Raw genomic sequence first — 20270 nt, 5'->3', positions numbered from 1 at the left:
TTGCCTGCCCACTCGGTGACAGCATTCCACATTTTATTTGGTTGCAAACCGCCATGAATCAACAGGAGGAATAACATCATATCTGACCTTGATCCTCAGGGTTATTAAGATCAAATATTTGTGAAGTACTGGAGTTTTGAATCCTATCATGATTTCAATCAAAACACTGCTACTGCTGGTATTTCTAAGAGTTCCAGCAACTGTGTGTGTGGGTGTGTTTTAAAGCATATGGCAAATTCTACAACGGCTTAATAAGTACAAGCTGAGGAAAAACGTATTCAACTATTGATTCCAGTCAACCTGTACAGAAAAGTAATTCATCTTGCATGCTGCTGTGCAACCCTAAGTGAACCTTGATCATGGAGTATATACAGACTTCAAATATAATAAGTGCTGTTTTTTGAACTTCATTAGAAGAGTAACACCACCACAGTACACATAGGACCTTTCCATATCACACTTGCACTACATTATCCACATTATCTCCCACTATGGGAGTCATACAATGAAACATATTGTCATAGTGTGAACAACTAATCACCGTAATTGACTAACAGAGTTTGGAACAAAAACATAAAACACTTTCTATTAAAGCTTAATAGAGCATTAACATGTGTGTCTCCTAACATGGAGCACAACTGATTAAATGCATTTATATATACAGTGAAGCATTAAAGGAGAACAATGGCCATTTTTAAAACACTGATATTATTTTTGAGGCTATATAACATGATGTCAGTATACTGTAAATGGTATATATCATTTTAGCATTTGGAATAATATAAACATGCTGACACTTTCTGAATCTTTTTATGTTAAGTCTAAACACTTGTAAGACACCTCAGTATTCAAGTCATTATAAAGTGCTGTCCTGTGGAACGGAGAAACCCATGACAGGATTTCAGCTCATGCTGTGATGGCCATCCTGTATATTGTGTTTTGATAACTCTAACAGACTAATAAAAACCAAACCACTCTCTCTAAAATCTGAGACAGCTTTGCATTGAAGAAACTGACTTTTCTTTCTTATGTTAATAACAGTGTAATGATAAAGAACCATTAAATACCCCTAGCCCTTTAAATAAATGAATAGCCTTGGACACATGGAGGGTCAGGCAGAGGATAGAAGTCTGATAATTATGAAATATCTATAAATATTTGTGGGCCTATGATATGAAACATAATACAAAAATGTTAACTTTAGCACAACAAACAGTATACCATGCGAGTCAGTCACTATGATGAGCGAAAATTAATACACCGACGCTGGAGGACCCACCTGCCGGTTCCTGGTGTGCCGGTCAGCCATAACAGCAAAAGAGAGAGAGCTATGCATAAGAACGGGACTGTGTGCCAGCGTTGCTCTGCAGTTTTTGTAGGGGGTATGAATGGAAACATATCCAACTGCTTTAGGACACAAAAGCAGAATGGGATATGTTGTAGACTTTGCAGATGTATAACTGGAGACATACTGAACATCATAACTCACAGTTTGGCATCACCCGGATGTGCCGATCACCAGCGTCCTTCTCTGATGTAGCATTTAATGACATGACACACAACAACCTTGAGGGATGTGTTTTCTGGTGGCGCACTAGTGCAAGTAGAGCAGTGTGGATCAATGAGGACAAATGAAAAACGAAACAATAAACAGTTATTTTCAGATGGGAACATGTGACGCGACAATGTAAAAGTAATATTACCCAAAATCCTGTTGGTAACCAGTTACATCACTTTGTTATTGCAAAAAGTAATATATCACTGTCACTAGTTACTTCTTTAACTTTTTGTAACGCATTACCCCCAACACTGATTCGTTACATGAAAAGGTAAAATGATGGGGTCATTGATTATCAACTTTCCAGTATGTATTTCACAAACTAGTTAGTAACTTACCCTGAGGACACCTCTGGACTCTGCAGCACCCCAGTCAGCGCACTCTGCTAAGTGCTGCAGGTGCTGACGGTATTGTAATAGAGTCGAAGCGTGCTCTTCCGGACAAACTACACAGTTGCACCACTTCTAAATCACCCTCAGCATTATTTTCTGCATTATATATAGTGTAAAAAAAGTTTTCAGATATGTGCATATCGTAAAACATATATGCTGTTCCCGATCCCACTGGCAAATATCTGCCAATAAAATCGGCCAACCTATAATTCTCTGGGCTCTAAAAGAGAGCCAAGTCTCTGTCAGGAGAGAAAGTCCTATGGTAAACCTCAGAAAAAAAGGAAAAAAGATATTTGCCAGAAATGGTAAATCAGTGGACAGTTACAAAAGAAATGCAACAAAGTACTTGATTTACATTCATCACAGATTAGAGAAACAGAGGAGTAATTGTTTTATTTTTTATATGACATTGGAATAAAGAAAATGGTGAATCACTTTGAACTGAATTAACCTGTGTTCATTGAACTATGAATACAGGAAATTGCAGTCCTCCTTCCTAACACAGTTTACAGATACAGAATTCTTAAACAAGTAATCCACTAATTTGGCAATAAGCTTCTTACTCTCTGGCACAATAGAAAGCAATTCAAAAAGAGTGTGTCTCTCTCTCTAACTGGGGGATGTTTTCCTTCACAAAGTGTCATAGTTGCATAGAAGGGAAAAAATGAGAGTGAGGTAGATTTTACTTGAAGCTTTATTGACCAAATCTCCTCTTCACATGAATAACTTGAGAATCTTGGGCTTGAAGAACTCCATCTTGCTGCCATCTATCAGTTTCGCACTCTCCTGGGCCCCAAGGATGGGCTTGTGGGCCTCATCAAACAGCTCCTGTCCAATGGCAGCCTGGACTCTGTCCCGCCACGCGCTTAGCTTGGGTCTCCCCTCAAACACATCCAGGCCAGAGCCAACAGGCTGTCAGTGAGAGAATCACATAGAAGGCCAGTTAATGTGGAACAAGCCAACTATTCTCTAACCCCTGGGACGACTAACACAAAACATTCCTTATGAATGCGTAAGTATGAATACCAGTCCCTTAAGTATACAACACCCAATTTTGCACAGTAGCTGATAGGCTTCCAACTTTTCAGGGTGGATAACAACACAGAGCTCTCTGGCAAATCAAAAGGTAAGTACATATTTGTTTTTACATTAACAGTGGCTGGTGTAATGACGTGACAGTGATTTTGCAGCATTGTTCTCCTGATCTGGATTTTTATTATATTAACTGCAAACCCTTCTATTGCCCCCGTGAGTTTGTTTCATTCAAACTGGTCTGTGTTTTTATTCCACCTCAAATTAACTTACAGAAAGCACAGCACACACTCGCTCTCTGTGTGTGGAGCAGACAAAGCTGAACTCCTTAGTTATCATCCTCGGCCTTTTAACAAAGGTGATCTCAGCTATGAACTCTCTGAATACAGACAGTTTGTTAAATGCCGAACCAGGACCAGAACACTGAAGTCAGCAGTGCCTATCACACCATCCCTCGTGCTACACTGGAACACTTTGACCGCCTGATTCGTTTTTTTGTCCACTTGATTCCTGCATACAGACAGAAATAATCCCGATGACAGTCCCATGGTTGTATGCCTCCGCACACCAGTCAATTTTCTCTTACAGTTCACATTCATGTCTGTGCAAACATGGATGCTTCACACACATCTTCAACCCATCACCACAGAAGATCTATACAATCAGCACAGTTTCAAGGTGGACACCCAAGATTAGTGTCACCAATTAAGTATCTGACCAAATATTTCCCCTTCTGTTCCTGAGATATGATGTTGAAGAATGGCCAGAAAAGTGTTTTATGCAGAAAATTATGATGTCACAGTGAAGTTAGTCTCGCCACCAGACAATCAGAGATCTCCGCCTTCTGATAGTCTGGGGACACTCCTTTCTAAAGTGTGTTTAACACACCGGCTAAAACGGCCGGCAACAAAGCAATGCCTCTTGCATTTTAGAAAAGGACACGCCTTCTCGGAAATGTGCGCTCCTCCTTTTCTCGTCCGCAAGGAAACAAACACACAGAGAGCTTGAAAATGGATGCCAAGAGATTAAACTCCGTTTTATCAAACGTGTGATCATCCGTGAAGAAAATATTTTTTCCAGCGGATGTCTTAGTTACAACATGATTGAGCTAACTGGAGTAGTTTCATGTTGTATCCGACAACGGGAGGCTTTTAACAGATGACGTCCTGATGTTAGCTTTGCTGCTGCTGTTAGCTGTCCCTGTCAGCTGCAGCCACTGATGCTTTCTAGACATCGTGATTTCCCAAAACTGAATAAATACCACACATAGCAACACAAAACTGCTTTGCTAGCTCAATCATGTTGTAACTAAGATATCCGCTGGAAAAAAAATTTTTTTCACGGACCGTTTAACGAGTTATTACCTATTACAGACACTGCTAACAGCTAACAGGGCTAACAGCTAACGGTTAGCCCAGCTAAACGTACACACAGAAATAGTAATGTTTGTTCAATCATTGTGTTTATAGACTTTACAAACATCGGATTAGTCCAAACGGTGATACAGTGATGTGAAAAATGTGATATATAGGCTATATATATAGCTAAAAGCTCTGCTAGTTTTCTACCCGGAAGTATTTGTAAACAACAAGGCAATTCCCTCTAACGTTATAGTCTGGCCAGACGGATGAGTCATGGCCTTGTAAAAGATTATGTTTGTTTCTTTTAGTTGGCGAGAATGTGTCGCCGCAAACGCGACAAACATCCACTTAACTTTGACGGTGTTTTCTGCGAGCACGGCTGAGCCATTTTGTACCGCTACACGTGTTTCTAGTGGGACTATGTTTACAAGCACAAGAGTTCAGTGAGCCACCGAAGGACCACCCTGCAGATTTACTATTGGTTCTGCAACATAGGGAGTTTTTTTAAACTCTGAAATTGTATCCGCCCATCTAAACACAAAATCAGGGAGAAAGTCATCAGTCTTTAGTTAAGCAAAGCGTCTAAAGACTGACTTGTGAGTCTACAGTGAAGTTGACCTTAGACCTTTTGGATATAACATGACATTAAGTCATTACTTTAGCCTATTAGACATTTGTGTGAAGCTGTGTGCCAAATTTGAAGAGATTCCCATTCTTGAGAGTTCTTGTTCACAAGGATAGGACGGATGAAGGCGCAACTCAAAAACATAATGCCTCCGGCCACAGCGAGCACTGTCGCAGAGGCATATAAACATATTCCAACAGGTTGGCAGAAATGTAACAGGCTCAGTGTGCAAAAACAGTGGCATGGGCCTTGATTCAGTCTCTGATTTTGGGCCATTTTGACTGCAGAAAAACTTTTCTGCTCACCTGCATAATCTCCACAATGGCAACCAGGTCAGCTAGTGAGATTTGATCTCCTGCGATGAAGGGCCTGTCCTGGATGAACTTTTCTTCGATGAGTTCCAGTGAGCCATTCAGGTCCTCCAAGGCTGCATCCAGCTTGTCCTGTGGGACGTCGACACCCATAATCTTGGGAATCAAAACCTACAGGACAAACGAGAAAGATTTCAATTTAAATCTCCAGGAAGTACACGTGAAAAAACATATTATTCAACTCTGACAATGAGCTTGTTCTTGATACAAAATGTTTGAATCACTTTTCAGGGGAAGATGAAAGCAGATACTGAGCAGTTTATGTGAGTGCTTTTCCTGAGAGACGGCCAAGGAAACCAGTAAATATGCAGTATTCAACCTTGTAACTTTCCGAGACTGCATGAAAACAAAAGTCAGAGGGTTCAGCTTGTCAGCACCCTGTCTAGAAGAAGGTGAACTCTTTCCTCACACTCATGAAGTCATCACCATCGTCACAGCATTTTTGCTGGGCCAATTCAATACATTAATTGAAAGTGCACAACGGCAGCTGGATGTGGGCGACAGGTGTGACCAAATTATCATAGTGTAATAAAATAATATAAAATAACTACAATTACCGCCCCGCGGTTGTAACAGTCAAGTTTCTCTTACAGTTTAGATCCATGTCTGTGAAAACGTGGATGCTTCACACCCATTGTACATGTTCCTCTGTTCCTGAGTTATGACGTTAAATACTGGGCAGAAAAGAGTTTTTATGCAGAACATTATGATGTCATAGTGAAGTTTACCTTTGACCTTTTGGATATAAAATGTAATCACTTAATTTTTGATCCTATTAGACATCTGTGTGAAGTTTTTTCATAACGAGCATATGAATTCCTATGACCAAAAAAATATTATGTGAGGTCACACTGACCTTGACCTTTGTCCTTTGACCACAAAATTCTAATCAATCTATTCTTCAGTTCAAGTGACCGTTTGTGTCGAATTTAAAGAAATTCCCTTAAGGGGTTCTTGAGAAACCACATTCACAAGAATGAGATAGATGCAAGGTCACAATGACCTTGACCTTTGACCACAGAAATCCAATCAGTTCATTGCTGAGTCCAAGTGAACATTTGTGCCAAATTTGAAGAAATTCCCTTGAGGCACTCTTGAGATATTGTGTTCACAAGGATGGGATGCCAGTAGCTGCCAGCAGCCTTTAAGAGCAGGGAATTCAATTAATTTGTCTCAGTCTACAGCTAGCTAACTGTGTATGAAGCATGCAACATGCTCCGAACTGTTTCTTTATTTGTGTTGTTTTTTATTTAAACATGCGACAGGATCATCACTGAATGTTGCTGAATAATGATGAAAGCCCATGTGGGGTCACTGCATCCCGGTTGGAGGCATTCGTACACTCTTAGACCCGATTCTGGAGACAGTTCATCTTGAGCTCGAATCAACACAACTGAGTGTGTTTAAACTGGCTATGGAAACACAAATCAATGTGGCATGGTTGACTATGCGCAGCCAAAATAATGGAAAAGCCCTATACGATGTGCTATGATGTCAAGTGGCTCATGCCAGCCACACAGCTAATGCGCACTGCAACTCTATCATCCACTGTTTATTGCCCTAGTTATGACTTAACTTCCAAACTAGTTAGCTTATGCCCAAAGTTGTTGTGGTCATGATTGAATTACAAACTAACTAATTAGTAACTAAGCCTGTGGTTTAGACTTTACACCTTAACTCAGGAGAGAACTCATACACAGCGAGTGTAACCCAGTGCTGATGTTTTCCTTCCAGCTGACTTCATTCCTCTGTCACTCACTGTGGAGGAAAGCTGAAGATAATAACCAATGCTTTAACAAGCAGGAGACCATGACAGGTGTCAGTGAACTTACCCGCAGCCAGAAAATCCTTGATCCATGCCAGCGAATGGCACTGTGCTGCCATGACAGATACTCATTGACACATGCACGCTGCTGGAGGTCAGCTGGGTACCAGAAGTCTGGAGTCTTAAACTTCTGAGCCAGATACAGCAGGATGGCAATGCTGCAGAGTCAAACAGAATTGATGGCTACCACACAGAACACATGGGTTTCTACAGGGCTGTTACTGTTTAAAGTCCCCTCAACTCAAACTCAAAAATGTGTTTTTCTTCTGTTTATGTCTCCTAAATTGTCTGACCTTGACTATACTGACTTGCGTCTGTGCAAAGTTTTTCCCCAGTCAGATGTTTTCACTTTTTTTTTTACTTTATTTATATAGCACTTTTCATACATGCAACACCAGGTGCTTCACAAAATAAAAAACAATGAAAAACCCCACATATAACACACACACACACACACACACACACATACAGCACTGACTAACTGTCAGTATAGTAACATGGCAGGGTACTGAGGCACCAGGTGAGGAAGATTTAAATAAAAGCTGATTTAAATAATCACCTTTCAGCCAGGCAGAAGTCTCCGTCTCGCAGAGCAGGAACTTTTCTGATCAAGCTTATCTTCCCAAACTCTTCTGAGAACTGCTCACCTGAAACCAACACATGCAGCAAAAATTACGATTTCAGTCTGGAATTATCAACAGCTGTTTACAAAGCCACTACATGCTGGTCTGTGTATGAAGCTACTGACTGATAGGGCTAAACTGAAACCTCCATATACTTTTAGTGCTGGCTACTTCAGATTTGTAGTCTTTTTACAATCAGGGGCAAGACTCAAACCTCAACACTTGCTTGGTACTGACTGAATTGTGTCCATGGCATGAAGTGAGGAAAACTGTCCAGTACTAAAAATACTTAAAAAGTAAATTTGTTTTCTTTTATATCCTCTTAATAATCTAGTGATGAAAGATTTATCTTGGGACCACAGCTGGGCAATATATCAATGTTATATCAACACCAGCCACCAGGGCGTGATGGTGTTTTGTATGTCTAATGTGGACACAGAAGTAAGTAGCCCTGGGCAATATATCAATATTATATCGATATTGAGATGTGTGTTGTCTTTTCCTGGTGTTAAAGGCTGCATAATCGTAAAGTGATGTAATTTTCCTGTTTTAAATAAGCTTTTTAAAAATTATTTTCCAGCCTGTTACCCTTTGCTTTGTTAAATGAAAGACAGGTTTGTATAGAAAAAGGTGCATTTAAATATACCAATATTGAAATGAAACTCTAATATAAAAAACATTCAAATGATATCCATCCATATTAATTTGTTTTTTAATCTACAAAATATTAAGAGACATACCTGTAAAACTTCAGTAGCCCAGGCTATTATTTGCTTAAATCACTGAACTCAACAGGCCTATATTTTGGACAGGCGTCTATATGGGACGGGCATTGAACTCCTTTCACACAAAACTGCTGCATTGCAAAGATCAGGAGATACAATCAAATTGTTTATTCAAACCAGTATGAATATAACTTGTATAAAAATAAGGCTTCAGATAAAGTATCGATAATGAATCATTCATTTGATCTAGCTCCAACAGCACATCAGAGAGAGAGTGAATTACAGCACTCAGGGATTACAGCACCCCACATACCGACACAACACCACTTTATCCTGTTAAAACAATACTCACAACTTGGATTCATTTTAATGAAAAACTTTTTTGATTCTTTTGATTGGTGGAACCGTACGGACTAAAGGAATATGAATAACTTACAGGGTAATTGAGGAATGGACACATAATTTGAGGTAGTCAACAACCTGGTTTACACATCTAAAGAAATTCTACAAAAAAAAAAAAAAAATCAGCTTGACCTCTAATTGCAACAGGCATTTATTTGTCAAAATGTGGAGCAACACTGGTCTAGTACAAGGGACTAGGCTTTTAATTGAAGTTTTAAGGTAATTAGAAAACACTTGAGAAGCTATAACTAAACTATGTGAACATCTCCTGACGCTGCCAAGCCAATATGTACTGCATGTGCCTTTGACTTTATCATTTCAGCTGGACATTGCATATGACTAGTGGCATAAGGAAGTTACTACAGTGGAAAGAAATTGAATTGTTATTTCTTCTTCGTGTCTCACTAAAGCTACGTATCGGGTAGTGACAGCAACACTGCCCCCACGGTTCTCGGTGGTACTACTCCGTTTGGCCCATATCCGTAAGCTTTATGGAAATGTGCAGAAATACTGACGAAATGAACACGGAGCACGGACATTTAACGTTGAGCATAAATTAGCCTTGCGGCAGAGTAGGGCCTTCGCCATCCTTGGGGAAAAAAACTCGCCACCCCACGGGCCCCAGTGCAATCGCCCTTCCTGTTTACGCCCCTGCGTGTGAGTGCAGAAAAACGTTTCTTTCCTTCATTGTACAGCAGGTATAGACCATGACTTATTCTCTGTCCTGCAGAGCAGCCTAAATCTGCTTCTGTTACACAAGAGAGCAACTAAAAGACAGTAACTGTTACATTACTTGTTTCTGCAGCTCTGCTCTGAGCCCCAGTGTCTCGGCTCTGTCACTAATACCTCAGGTTTACAAAAGAAAGCACGTTTTCTTCGTCTCTGTATAAACTTGAACTCACCGTCCATCAGCGAAACTCTTTTCACCTCAACAGGGATGTTGTTCTTTTTAGCGAAGATATAAACTGAGCGACAGGGCTGAGAGAAAAGGTCCAAATACAGCTCCAACGCCATTTTTGCTTCCGACGACAAAAAGACTTTCTCTCTCTGTAACTTTACAGAGGCACCAAAGATGTTTTATTTTACTAAGATGGTTCACGTCTCTCCAATCTCAGCGTGAGACGGGTTGAGTGTTGGAGAAAACGGCCGTCCCCTTTACTATCTAAACTCTGACCCACAAACTTCAATTACACAAAGTGTGTCCTCTTTCAGGCTCTTTCATCAGCTGTTCTACAATATTAAACATAATCACGGATTATTTATTCACACTTAAAGGGGATGTACACCCATTTTCAGTATTCATACATTTTGTTCCTATGGTCTAAGACAGTCAAAAAATATTAACAAATATAGACAGCTAGAGTGCTAAAACTCAAATTTGTGATGTCATAGGATTGTTGAGCATATGCAGATTTGGTTAATCAAAAATGATAGCAAAGCAACATAGTATATAAACAAATCACAGCAGAGACGTCAGATAGGTTAACTATTTATCTTTAAACGTTACAGTTATGGCTGAAAATGACAACAGAAATAAACAGGTTTGTCAGTTTTACATATCTCTTCAACTGTAATCAGTTGCCAGATGTCTACCCAGTAATGATTTTCATTAGTGTGACGTCATGGTTTGGTTTATATTTTCTATATCAGAACTGAGATTACAATAGAATTTAGGTTCATTTGGGTATAATTGTTTGGGTCCACAAAATCAGGCTCCCAGTCCAGCGTTGACAGCTATTTTAGATTTAGTCTTAGTCTTGAAATGATGATGCTTATTAATTTCAGTCACATTCTAGTAATTTTTATCCCTCATTGTTTTAGTTGATGAAAATTCAAAACATTTTAGTCAACTTTTAGTCAATATGTTTTCTGTGTTTTTATTCATCTTTAAACTAATCAAGTTAGGCTAATTCATGTATCAGAATTTAGACTCAAAGTGACAGATTGTATAAGAATTGCATTTAGACAATTTTTTTTCTACAACTCATTTCTATACACTTACAAACTGTCACTTCTCCAGCAGTGTTTGACCAGTTTAAGGGGTGATTTACATGCACACACTTACTGATCATCATTTGAAAAACTCAACATCTCTCTATTCATGCTCTCAATCACTTCGCCACCACAAATAACTAATCTGAGACAACTAGAGACAACTGTACCCAGGTTCACCATGGTAAACTCTACCTTATCCATCTCACTGTTAAGCAGAAAAATAACTTAATTAAAGCCTGAATCTTCTCTTCATCTGCAACATGTTAGTCTCAAGGTTGATTAAAATCGTGTCCTCTCTCAGAGCTGGAGATTAAAACTAAACTTTCATCTCTGTTAGAGAAAACTGATCTGAGTTCAGACCACACTCACATATAACTGAGCCTCCTACCTGCCTGTCATACAGCATCAACCCATAGACAATCTGGACTGAGTGGAGTCTTGTGGGGATCAGCTGTAAAGTCCGGCGGCAGGTGGCTGCTTGCATTGCTGCCATTCAATGGCAAACTAGCGGAGCTAACTGCTAACAGCCACCACTGCAACTAACAAACTCCACAAATCCATTCAACAGCTCCACCATCCACAGTCAAACACACGGCTGATTATTTCCTCCTGAATTACAGCGCACAACTCGCACCAACTGCTGACGCTGCTCCGGTGTGAGTGTTTTTGCTGGCTACTGAAACATCCTGGTGCCGACTATTTACTGGAGTTTGCCAGCCTGTTGTTCATGTGGCATTTGAAGATAATTACAAGCACGGCTGTTCTCGGCTTTCAATGTCGCATAGTCCACCAACATTTTGGTCATGTATTGTCTCATCAACAAAAATGAAACACAAATTTCATCTTAGTTTTTATTATCAAGATCTATTTTTAGCTCGTCATCATAGAAAAAAGTTGTTGAAGGAATATTTTCATCATAGTTTTCAGCAACGAAATTAACACTGTCCCGTTTATTGTCTATGGTGTATAGCTTCAGACTTTCCACACTATGACATCACAAGTGTGAGACTTTCTCCTCTGGTTTCTGGCTTTAAGAGAAAGCAGCTCATGTTTAGACTTATTAATTGAACTTTTCTAGGCCATGGAAATAAGATATTGGAATTCATAACTTAGGTGGTGTTCCCCTTTAAACTAAATGATAATCACCGTACTGGCACAATTTGAGCCCAATTTCATTAAGCACAACTCCTAGGATTTAATAGCATAGGCCTTATGGCAGTTGTAGTCTTTCAGAGCAGTCGTTAGGTTGTTGACTGAAACTGATGTGTCCTGACATATCCTCAGCCAATCACATGTCCATGATCTGCTTGATCACTGAGTTAGCAAGGATGTGTCATAAAAGAAGAGTTAGCCTACATAAACTATAGCATGCTTCAAAACAACAAACACATGAGGGTTATATATCAGTTTCTTGTGACTTCATTCTTCTGGCCCCATCCACTTTCTCGAGTTTCCTCTCACTGCTGCTGGTTTTAGGAACATTCAGAGGGGGAATGAAGAGTTTGGGATTTGTCAAACAGAATTAGTAAAAGTAGTAATTGAAGAGTGAATCCTCTTGCTTCTCTGTACTCTCTGGTATCTAGCAATCCAAAATTGAATCCAATGGTTTAACAAGTACCCAGACAAACCATTGTAGAGCGCTGGGTGAAAGGCAACAGGATCTACTAAGGGATTATGTAACTCTCTTGGTTTCTTTTGTTTGTCATGACACTGCAAATAAGGGGTTGTGTAACACTGGGCTTTACATGGTCTCAAACAAAAAAATATCACATGAAATATGAACATGATTTAAGTGTAGGCCTACTGATTTCTTTATGGCTCTCTGAATTGTTTTGGCAGTATTTTTCTACTAACAGCCATAATGCCAGTGAAGTCAAATCAAACGAATAGAGATACAGACATCAGGACATCAAAATCAACTAGATGTTATATATTAGTCAACTACATGTTCATTTTTGGCTTGCATAACTATTTTTAAACCAGCATTCGACCAAACTAACCCTGGGATCTATCTGCTGTTGAGGTGGTTATTTTGGTTGTGTTAAGACCCTGGGGCTGATCTCTGAGTTTGGGTTGTGTGTGTGCCTTTTTACATATTTTGGGTTATGTTCCAGAGTGAAGGCCAGGGGCGTCAGAGGAGATGTGGCTCTCCTGTATTTAAGATGGCTGCAGACCATGCTCTGGTTCTCTTTCACCATGTCACACCCCATGGGCCCCCCAGCTCTCCACATTTATAGTATTGTTTGATTCTTACTTTATACACACACCTCATGATAAATTCACAAATACACTCACGACACTCCTCATATTACCGATTCCCATGTTTTTGGAGTTCATGTAACCTGTAGTTTGGCCAGACAAACCCTTCCCGGTGATGATTGTGTCAGCTTCCTCTTTTATGGCGAGAAGTAACCAACTTGTAAAATTTGTCAAAAATTAGAATTGTCAAATGGCATCAAACTCTGCAGCAACACATCTACATGAACACAAGAACAAGAGGAGAGAACCTGAAGGTCAAATCGGTGCATCTCTTGAACTCTCGATTTTTAAAGACATCTGTGTATCAAGATGCTAGGCTGTGTAGTAATGTAATTATTAACAAAAGGGCAACAGTTCTTTCTTTCAATCAAAATCGAATTGAATAATTTTAACATTACTTTTTATTTAATAAGGAGCCTCCCAAAAATAATAATAAAGTCAAAATAATAAAACATGTTCCTCCCTTTCAAGTTGGAGAATGTACATGAATTGTGTTTCACATTATATCTTATTTGAACTTGTGTTGAGGTCTAAGCTAAATGCCACTATTCAAATGAGCCTGCTTTAAGCAATAAAGACAAAACAGATTTTACAGGTGATGCATTCAAATGCCAGTTTATTACTCATGAACTTTCCTCTGTCCCATCAACAAACTGAAGAGTTTATCCAAAACTAATCAGGACAAACTCATTGAATAACAGGTTTAGGAATTTCTCAGTGTTGGCTGCCTTCAAACCTTTCTTGATTTTTTGGGGTGTAAAAACTTCATCTGTGAAGAAAACGAAATGAATTCATAATTTTTCAAGTTTAGATTATAATTCAATATAAAATCTTAACAGAAATCTCACATGATAAGACCACAGTGAAGACTTAAACACAAACTATATTCACAGAGCCTTCACTCTCTGCTGAAAAAGAAGTATGCAGATAAATCAACCAAAGAGCTAATAGAAAATGACTAAGTGTCAGGAAGACTTAATTGTGTGTATTCTTTTACTGCATCTTGCTAACTCGGCCATTCTGGACGTCACTAACTCGGCTTCTTCTCCGGAGCCTTTGTGCTCCACTGTCTCTCAGATTAACTCATATCGCAACAGTGCCTGGACAGTGTGACGTGTGTGGTTGTGCTACTGCCGTGGTCCTGCCAGATGCCTCCTGCTGCTGCTGCCATCATTAGTCATTAGTCATACTTCTACTGTTATTATACACATATGACTATTGTCACACATGTATACTGCCAGATATTAATACATACTTTCAACATATTGTACCACAGTAGCCAGAACTATAACTATAATATTATTACTTTCAACAATGTTGTTGTAAGCTACTGTCATTACCTACATATCTCTCTCTCTCTCTCTCTCTCTCTCTCTCTCTCATTGTGTCATGTGGATTACTGTTAATTTGTTATGCTGATCTGTTCTGTACGACATCTACTGCACGTCTGTCCGTCCTGGAAGAGGGATCCCTCCTCAGTTGCTCTTCCTGAGGTTTCTACCGGTTTTTTTTCCCCTGTTAAAGGGTTTTTTTTGGGGAGTTTTTCCTTATCCGCTGTGAGGGTCATAAGGACAGAGGGATGTCGTATGCTGTAAAGCCCTGTGAGGCAAATTGTGATTTGTGATATTGGGCTTTATAAATAAAATTGATTGATTGATTGATTGATTGATTGATTGATTGATTTGTCAAAAAAGAAGCCTAATAAGTATGTATGATTGTTAAAAAAAAAAACATAATAGAGACAGAGAATCATAAAAAGCTCCTAAAAAATATCTGGAAAACTCATCTCTGATATAATATTCACAGGAAATAATCAAAATTGATCCAAATTGTTTGTTTAACACAAACTTTGTGCAGTTATTGCCTTCACTAGTACGGATAACTGTACTGTTATTGTTATGCGTTAAATATATAAATATCTATCAATGATAGAAAAGGAGTCCCTTAAGGAAGATGGTTAGGAACCACGGATTTAGTTCATAATACTTATTTGTAGTTAGTTGAATTGCTGGAATGAATTAAGAGGGAGTCCAAATGTTGTTTTCTTCAATAGTATGGTACTAATTTTAGGAACGACAACAACAAACAGTCTTGTTATTATTAAAAAATACAAGTTATTACATCATGTACATATACAGCTTTGGGAATAAGTGCGGATGTGTAAAATGTGCCTTAAGTGTATCTGGATATGACATAAAAATACAGTACTTGGCCAAAAAATGACTATCTTTACTTCATTGTGTGGTTCATATTGATCTACTCTGTCAGGAATGAGATTGTGAGATGCATCAAGCGTGTCGCCTTTCACAAGAAGCTCATGACGGTTCCCTTCTTCCCGACCTGGTGAGGCTGCAGTGCATGGAACTGAATCATGATCCTGTAAATCAGAACAAAGCTGTCAATCATTTACCCAGTGCTTTCATTCAAATCAGAGAAACAGCACAGTTTGTGAGTCCCTCAACTGCTGTGTGCTGGTTTAAGGATTAAGGCCTGCAGGCTGAGCTCAGAGCTGTTTCTGCTGTAAGGGCAGAGTCAGACCCTGACTCAGTATGTACTATCAATCTGATGTTTCCTGCCATCACCTGCAACAAGTTATAAGGACTGACAGCGCTGTGCACAGGGCATGTGCTTTTGAATGAGGTCATCTACTATAATTGCCTCTTTAATATCTGGTTGATATTGTTGTGAATACTACAAATTTCTCCCTCTAACAGCTGTAATTATTCATAATTCTCAATAAAAACTACATTTTACAAGATTTCAGACGTATTTACCTTATTTATTTTATAGTCTTTGAATGTATCATAATGTAACTCAATACAACCGCTATTAGCTATGCTGCATTCACATGAAATCAGACAGACAGTAGACAGCAGACAGACAACACCTTCTGGCCAACACAGGAAAAAACAAACAAGCAGTCAGACAAAATGGAAGGATGGTAAAACCAACACTGCATGACAATATGTTGAAAAGCCTATTGTTTACAAAGGATGTAATAAAATATACTAAATAAAATATTTTTGTGTTTATTATTCTATGTCATTTTTCTAGTGATGTCCATTTATTGTACAGATGGCCCATGTTTTCACTTTGTGTGAACAAGTGACATAACATCTGCTTGTAAACTGAGTAAAGGAAGAAAGCAAAAAGTTTAGAAATTTTGACTTCAAACGGTAATGCCTTCTACAGTTACCAGCGCTGACAGTATTCTCTGCCGTCTTCACCTAATTATACCATCCTGCTCTTGTCCACTAAAATTCTATCCGGTTTGCCGTCTATCTGTCTGATTGATAGTTGCTGCCAATGGCTGCTAACAGCTAACAGCTTAGCTGATGTCAGCATGGATTTGTTGTTCACAATGTAGCATTATCTGGGAAACAACAGGATGCATAAGCTGATGCACTGATAGTGCATTTTAACTGTTTTTAAATGTATTTACTGGGGAGACCCTCTAAGAACCCTATGATCCACAAGACAGGGGTGACAAAGGAAAGAGTAGTCTAGTTTTTAGTAGCCATGCCAAGTTGTCAACTCTTAGTGTAAGACGGTCATCAGTGAAAAAGCAGAGTTCTTGATAAACTAGTAAAAATAGTAAAAATCATTATAGCAAAGGCAAATACATGGTAAAGCTTATTAATGAATCTGCTTCACTTCTTCTAGTTTTTTCTTCTGATTAGTCAATTGTGAAAACCACATTCAAGGATCCTTTTTATATAAGTTACTTTGAATTTTTTTAATTAATATTTGTATTTTTCATGTTTGGGTCAATTGTTCAGACTTCCACCAATGAGAATCACAATGTTAGTCTAGAGAAACATCAGATAAGGAAGAGAGCACACAATTTTTCTTAAATAAAAACTCAAACAACATTGTCAGACCCACAGCAAGTGTGGTTAACAATATAACATTGTAGCAGCTCACACATCAATGCTAACAGCAGTGGTAAACTGGCAATAAGCATACTAAAAGGAAAAGTTTGCTAGCTGTAGCGCTAACACAGCTAACCCCATTGATAACCCTCAACTTGGTTGTAGCAGTCACTCAAGTCTCCCTGTGAACATAGCCAAACAGCTTGTGGTTGTGAACCATGTCTTTTAGCAGCATGTTATTTTGTTATTTCTACAAAGTTTATAATAATCTGTTGTTATTTTACTTGGGAGTCTTGTTTTCAGACTGAGGAGACAGCCCTGCTTAAAGTACAGCTGAAGTGAACCATGCACATGTCCATAGCATGAACAAGGCAGACTGTTATGGAAGACTTGTGTTTCATTATTGAATTGAAAAAAACAACTGAATTTGTTTTATGGTGGTAACTGAAGGTAGTCATAGGAAAATAATCTGGATGAAGTACAGGCTGTGTTATTACAAAACAGCTCTGAGGACTTGACCTACACCACTCCAGTATGTCCTCATATTTATATGCAGGCTGATGACATGCGGGCAGGCAGAGCAGTAACCTCCTAACTCACCGGTCTTCAGTCAGACCCAGTTCTTTGGTCAGAAATGCAAAGATCTTGGCACTGTGCTCCTTGTTCTTGTCAGCGGTGTCAGTCACACCAATAGCAGATACCGACAGCATCAAGCATGGAGAGCAAGAGCCAGAGATCAGCATCGGTAGCCCAGGAGTCACCACCATATTCATCCTCTGAAAGATAACCACCATTGCCAACATTAGTGAAGGGCTCAGCAGTTAAATATGAAGCAGTATAACAGGGAGGGGAGAGTGAGCAAAAATTCACAGTACTTTATTTCAAGGCCATACCAACAAAGACAACGTGAGCAAATTCCCCACTGTGAGAGGTCATTCAGAGTAAGAGCCTTTACTCTGACCATGTGAGGGAGTGGATTTTAAAACGATCAAAACCAGAACAGATACAACAGAAACAGTATCAATGTTAACTGAAGTTGGGCTTCCATCCAAATGTAGCATGGATTTTAACTGAATTTTCAGAAAATCTGCAAAAGAAAATGCAAATGTATGTGCTTTTCCATCCATTGCTGTTATGGGAATATTGGAAGCTGGTTAATTGTCATAAGCAGTAAATGGCACTAATTCTCCAATCAGGTGCTACTGCAGAAGAGGGCACAACGCGATGATGTTATTAAAAGAGCACAAGACAGACCTCAAACAAAGGAAAACAAAGGGAAAAGTATAATAATGGAGAGCACATTGGACAATGGAAATAGAGAGTTTTGAGCAACTAATGTAACAGCTTTGTGCTCTTGATAGAGTTGTGGCAACAGCCCTTTGTGAAGACACGAGCATGTTAAAAGCCAAACAGAGACGGTGAGGAGCTCACAGCTGCCGATGCAATAACAGTGACATTAAGTTAGCATTTATGGGACGAATCTGTTTACTAGTATCACTGCTGTGTGTGTGATCGTGTGTTCTAAATAACATACTTATTCCACGCAATTGTCAGTTGTGTCTAACAGAGAGTGAGAGAGAGAGATGAGCAGACAGACACACACAGACAATAGTAGAGGAGCAGCATCGCTTGTTGTAATTCACTTAATTTGGAACTGTTTTTCATGAAATTTGGTTTGATATAAACGTGAGAAACTAAACAACATACTGCCTACTTATTGGAATTAAATTCAGTTACTATGGGCAGATTTAATCAGCTTTATGCCAAAACTTTAACCCTTTGAAAAGCTACAACTTCCTCTGGGACATACAGGCTCCAATCTATAAATCATGTGTGAATTAATTTGAATTTCACTGACACATACAATACAATAGCCTATAATATAATAATTTAACACTTTAATACAGCACTACTATATAATTGTGGTATCACAATATTAGCCTATATTATTAATCATATTAAACTATATCATAGTATTGTATTTTATATTGGTTACATTATATCGGTGGTTAATAAATATCCTTGGAAGATACATACATTGTAAAATACCAGTATGTGTATGTGTGTGTGTGTGTGTGTGTGTGTGTGTGTGTGTGTGTTCATTCAGTTATGAGCAGTGTGTGTTATGAGCAGTATGTGTGATTTGGTGGTTACACTGGGCGAAGAATTTAGGGCCCGGGGGCCAGGGTATTCTCTGGTGAGAATGTATTGAGGTGCTGGAAGTACAGACTGTAGCCAATGGCTGGAAGCCTCTGCTCCAATAATCAGATGGTTAAAGCTGGTTTGACATGTTGGTAGGAGATTAATGTAAAGTTACTTCAGTGTTAACTACATATGAGACCTTAATACTGCTACAAGCGTCTGAGCGGCACAGAGAGGCACATATGAACATACTAACACTCCTGTACATAACTGTAGTGCAGGATGTACGCAATCCATGTGTGCTTTAGTATGGACACGCACAGCAGCTTCATGCAGGGTGGAAGGTTAGCTGGAAATGTACTCACGTCCTCTGGTTTTCCCAGAGCAGCGGCGGCACAGGAGCACAGCTTCTTCAGAAAGTCCTCCGAGAAGGAGCTGGCCGGTAAGTTACTCTGCACATTAATGAAAGGCATCTTTCTGACTGCTGGAATGAAGTCCGCTGATAACTCTGTGTGGAAGTGAGGCCGAAAGACCAATTACAAGGCAGCGACCGTACACTAGTTTTTCCGGTTGTAACTTTCAAAATAGTAGCATGTAGCATGAAGTGATTTGATGAAATATCATTATTTGAAGCTCAAATTTGTTTTCTTTTTTTTCTCTTTTTTCTGTCAGAAGCGTTGGTCGCAAATGATGAGGCCAGGCACCGTCTGAAACTTGAAAATCCAACAGTAATTTCTGTTTTTACAGTTTCAGCCCATTATAAATGGAGTGACTTTCACAATTCTTTAAAGAAAGCCTACATGCTGGTTTGGAGGGCATGTTTTCTCTAAAAAATCATGCAAAAATAAATACAAAATACAACCCTTTAAATATAGAAATAAAAATACAAATCCCTCCCCAGGGCTTACATGTCGACCACTCGCCCCTCATAAATGACTAACAGTCCCTTAAATAAATAAATACATTTTTCTACCCAGTTAGTTTTCTCCAGTTTCTGGTTATATTTTGAAAGCAGACCGGATGTAGCACTCTGCACGTGTTGACGCAGCTACCATGGAACTCTTACGACATCTATTACGCTTTACGCG

The 20270-nt window shown here is 39.1% G+C and overlaps 2 protein-coding genes across 3 annotated transcripts; both read right to left on the bottom strand.

Moving 5' to 3' along the window:
• Positions 1 to 2626: 2626 nt before the first annotated feature.
• On the bottom strand, positions 2627 to 10016 carry gstt1b (glutathione S-transferase theta 1b). Its single transcript, XM_049572327.1, has 5 exons — positions 9817 to 10016; positions 7724 to 7811; positions 7172 to 7322; positions 5274 to 5450; positions 2627 to 2862 (listed from the first exon to the last, which is right to left on the bottom strand). Exons 1-5 carry the CDS (start codon positions 9926 to 9928, stop codon positions 2665 to 2667), a joined length of 726 nt encoding a protein of 241 aa, XP_049428284.1. The 5' UTR covers positions 9929 to 10016; the 3' UTR covers positions 2627 to 2664.
• A 3739-nt stretch (positions 10017 to 13755) lies between these two features.
• On the bottom strand, positions 13756 to 19724 carry ddt (D-dopachrome tautomerase). 2 transcript variants are annotated; one of them, XR_007448974.1, is made up of 4 exons: positions 19548 to 19724; positions 17641 to 17816; positions 15402 to 15545; positions 13756 to 13937 (listed from the first exon to the last, which is right to left on the bottom strand). XR_007448974.1 is itself a non-coding variant. In XM_049572019.1 (3 exons), exons 1-3 carry the CDS (start codon positions 19653 to 19655, stop codon positions 15473 to 15475), a joined length of 357 nt encoding a protein of 118 aa, XP_049427976.1. In that variant the 5' UTR covers positions 19656 to 19724; the 3' UTR covers positions 13756 to 15472. The 2 variants fall into 2 exon arrangements, 1 of the variants encoding a protein (XP_049427976.1); XM_049572019.1 differs by having other exon boundaries at positions 13756 to 15545.
• Between the last annotated feature and the right edge of the window lie 546 nt (positions 19725 to 20270).

The sequence above is a fragment of the Epinephelus fuscoguttatus genome, linkage group LG3 (assembly GCF_011397635.1).
Source record: "Epinephelus fuscoguttatus linkage group LG3, E.fuscoguttatus.final_Chr_v1".
In the NCBI taxonomy this organism is placed as follows: Eukaryota; Metazoa; Chordata; class Actinopteri; order Perciformes; family Serranidae; genus Epinephelus; species Epinephelus fuscoguttatus.
Note: the sequence above shows the minus strand (reverse complement) of the source record. Positions and strands in the feature narration are given on the sequence as shown.

Excerpts from the sequence above, each read along its gene's own strand:
- gstt1b (XM_049572327.1), bottom strand. The coding sequence starts at position 9,928 with ATGGCGTTGGAGCTGTATTTGGACCTTTTCTCTCAGCCCTGTCGCTCA. Across the intron at positions 7,812-9,816 it reads AAGAGTTTCGCTGATGGACG|GTGAGCAGTTCTCAGAAGAG; the intron begins GTGAGTTCAAGT and ends TGTTGGTTTCAG. Across the intron at positions 5,451-7,171 it reads CAAGGATTTTCTGGCTGCGG|GTTTTGATTCCCAAGATTAT; the intron begins GTAAGTTCACTG and ends TTTGTCCTGTAG.
- ddt (XM_049572019.1), bottom strand. The coding sequence starts at position 19,655 with ATGCCTTTCATTAATGTGCAGAGTAACTTACCGGCCAGCTCCTTCTCG. Across the intron at positions 17,817-19,547 it reads CTCTGGGAAAACCAGAGGAC|AGGATGAATATGGTGGTGAC; the intron begins GTGAGTACATTT and ends GTTATCTTTCAG. Across the intron at positions 15,546-17,640 it reads CTGGGTCTGACTGAAGACCG|GATCATGATTCAGTTCCATG; the intron begins GTGAGTTAGGAG and ends TCTGATTTACAG.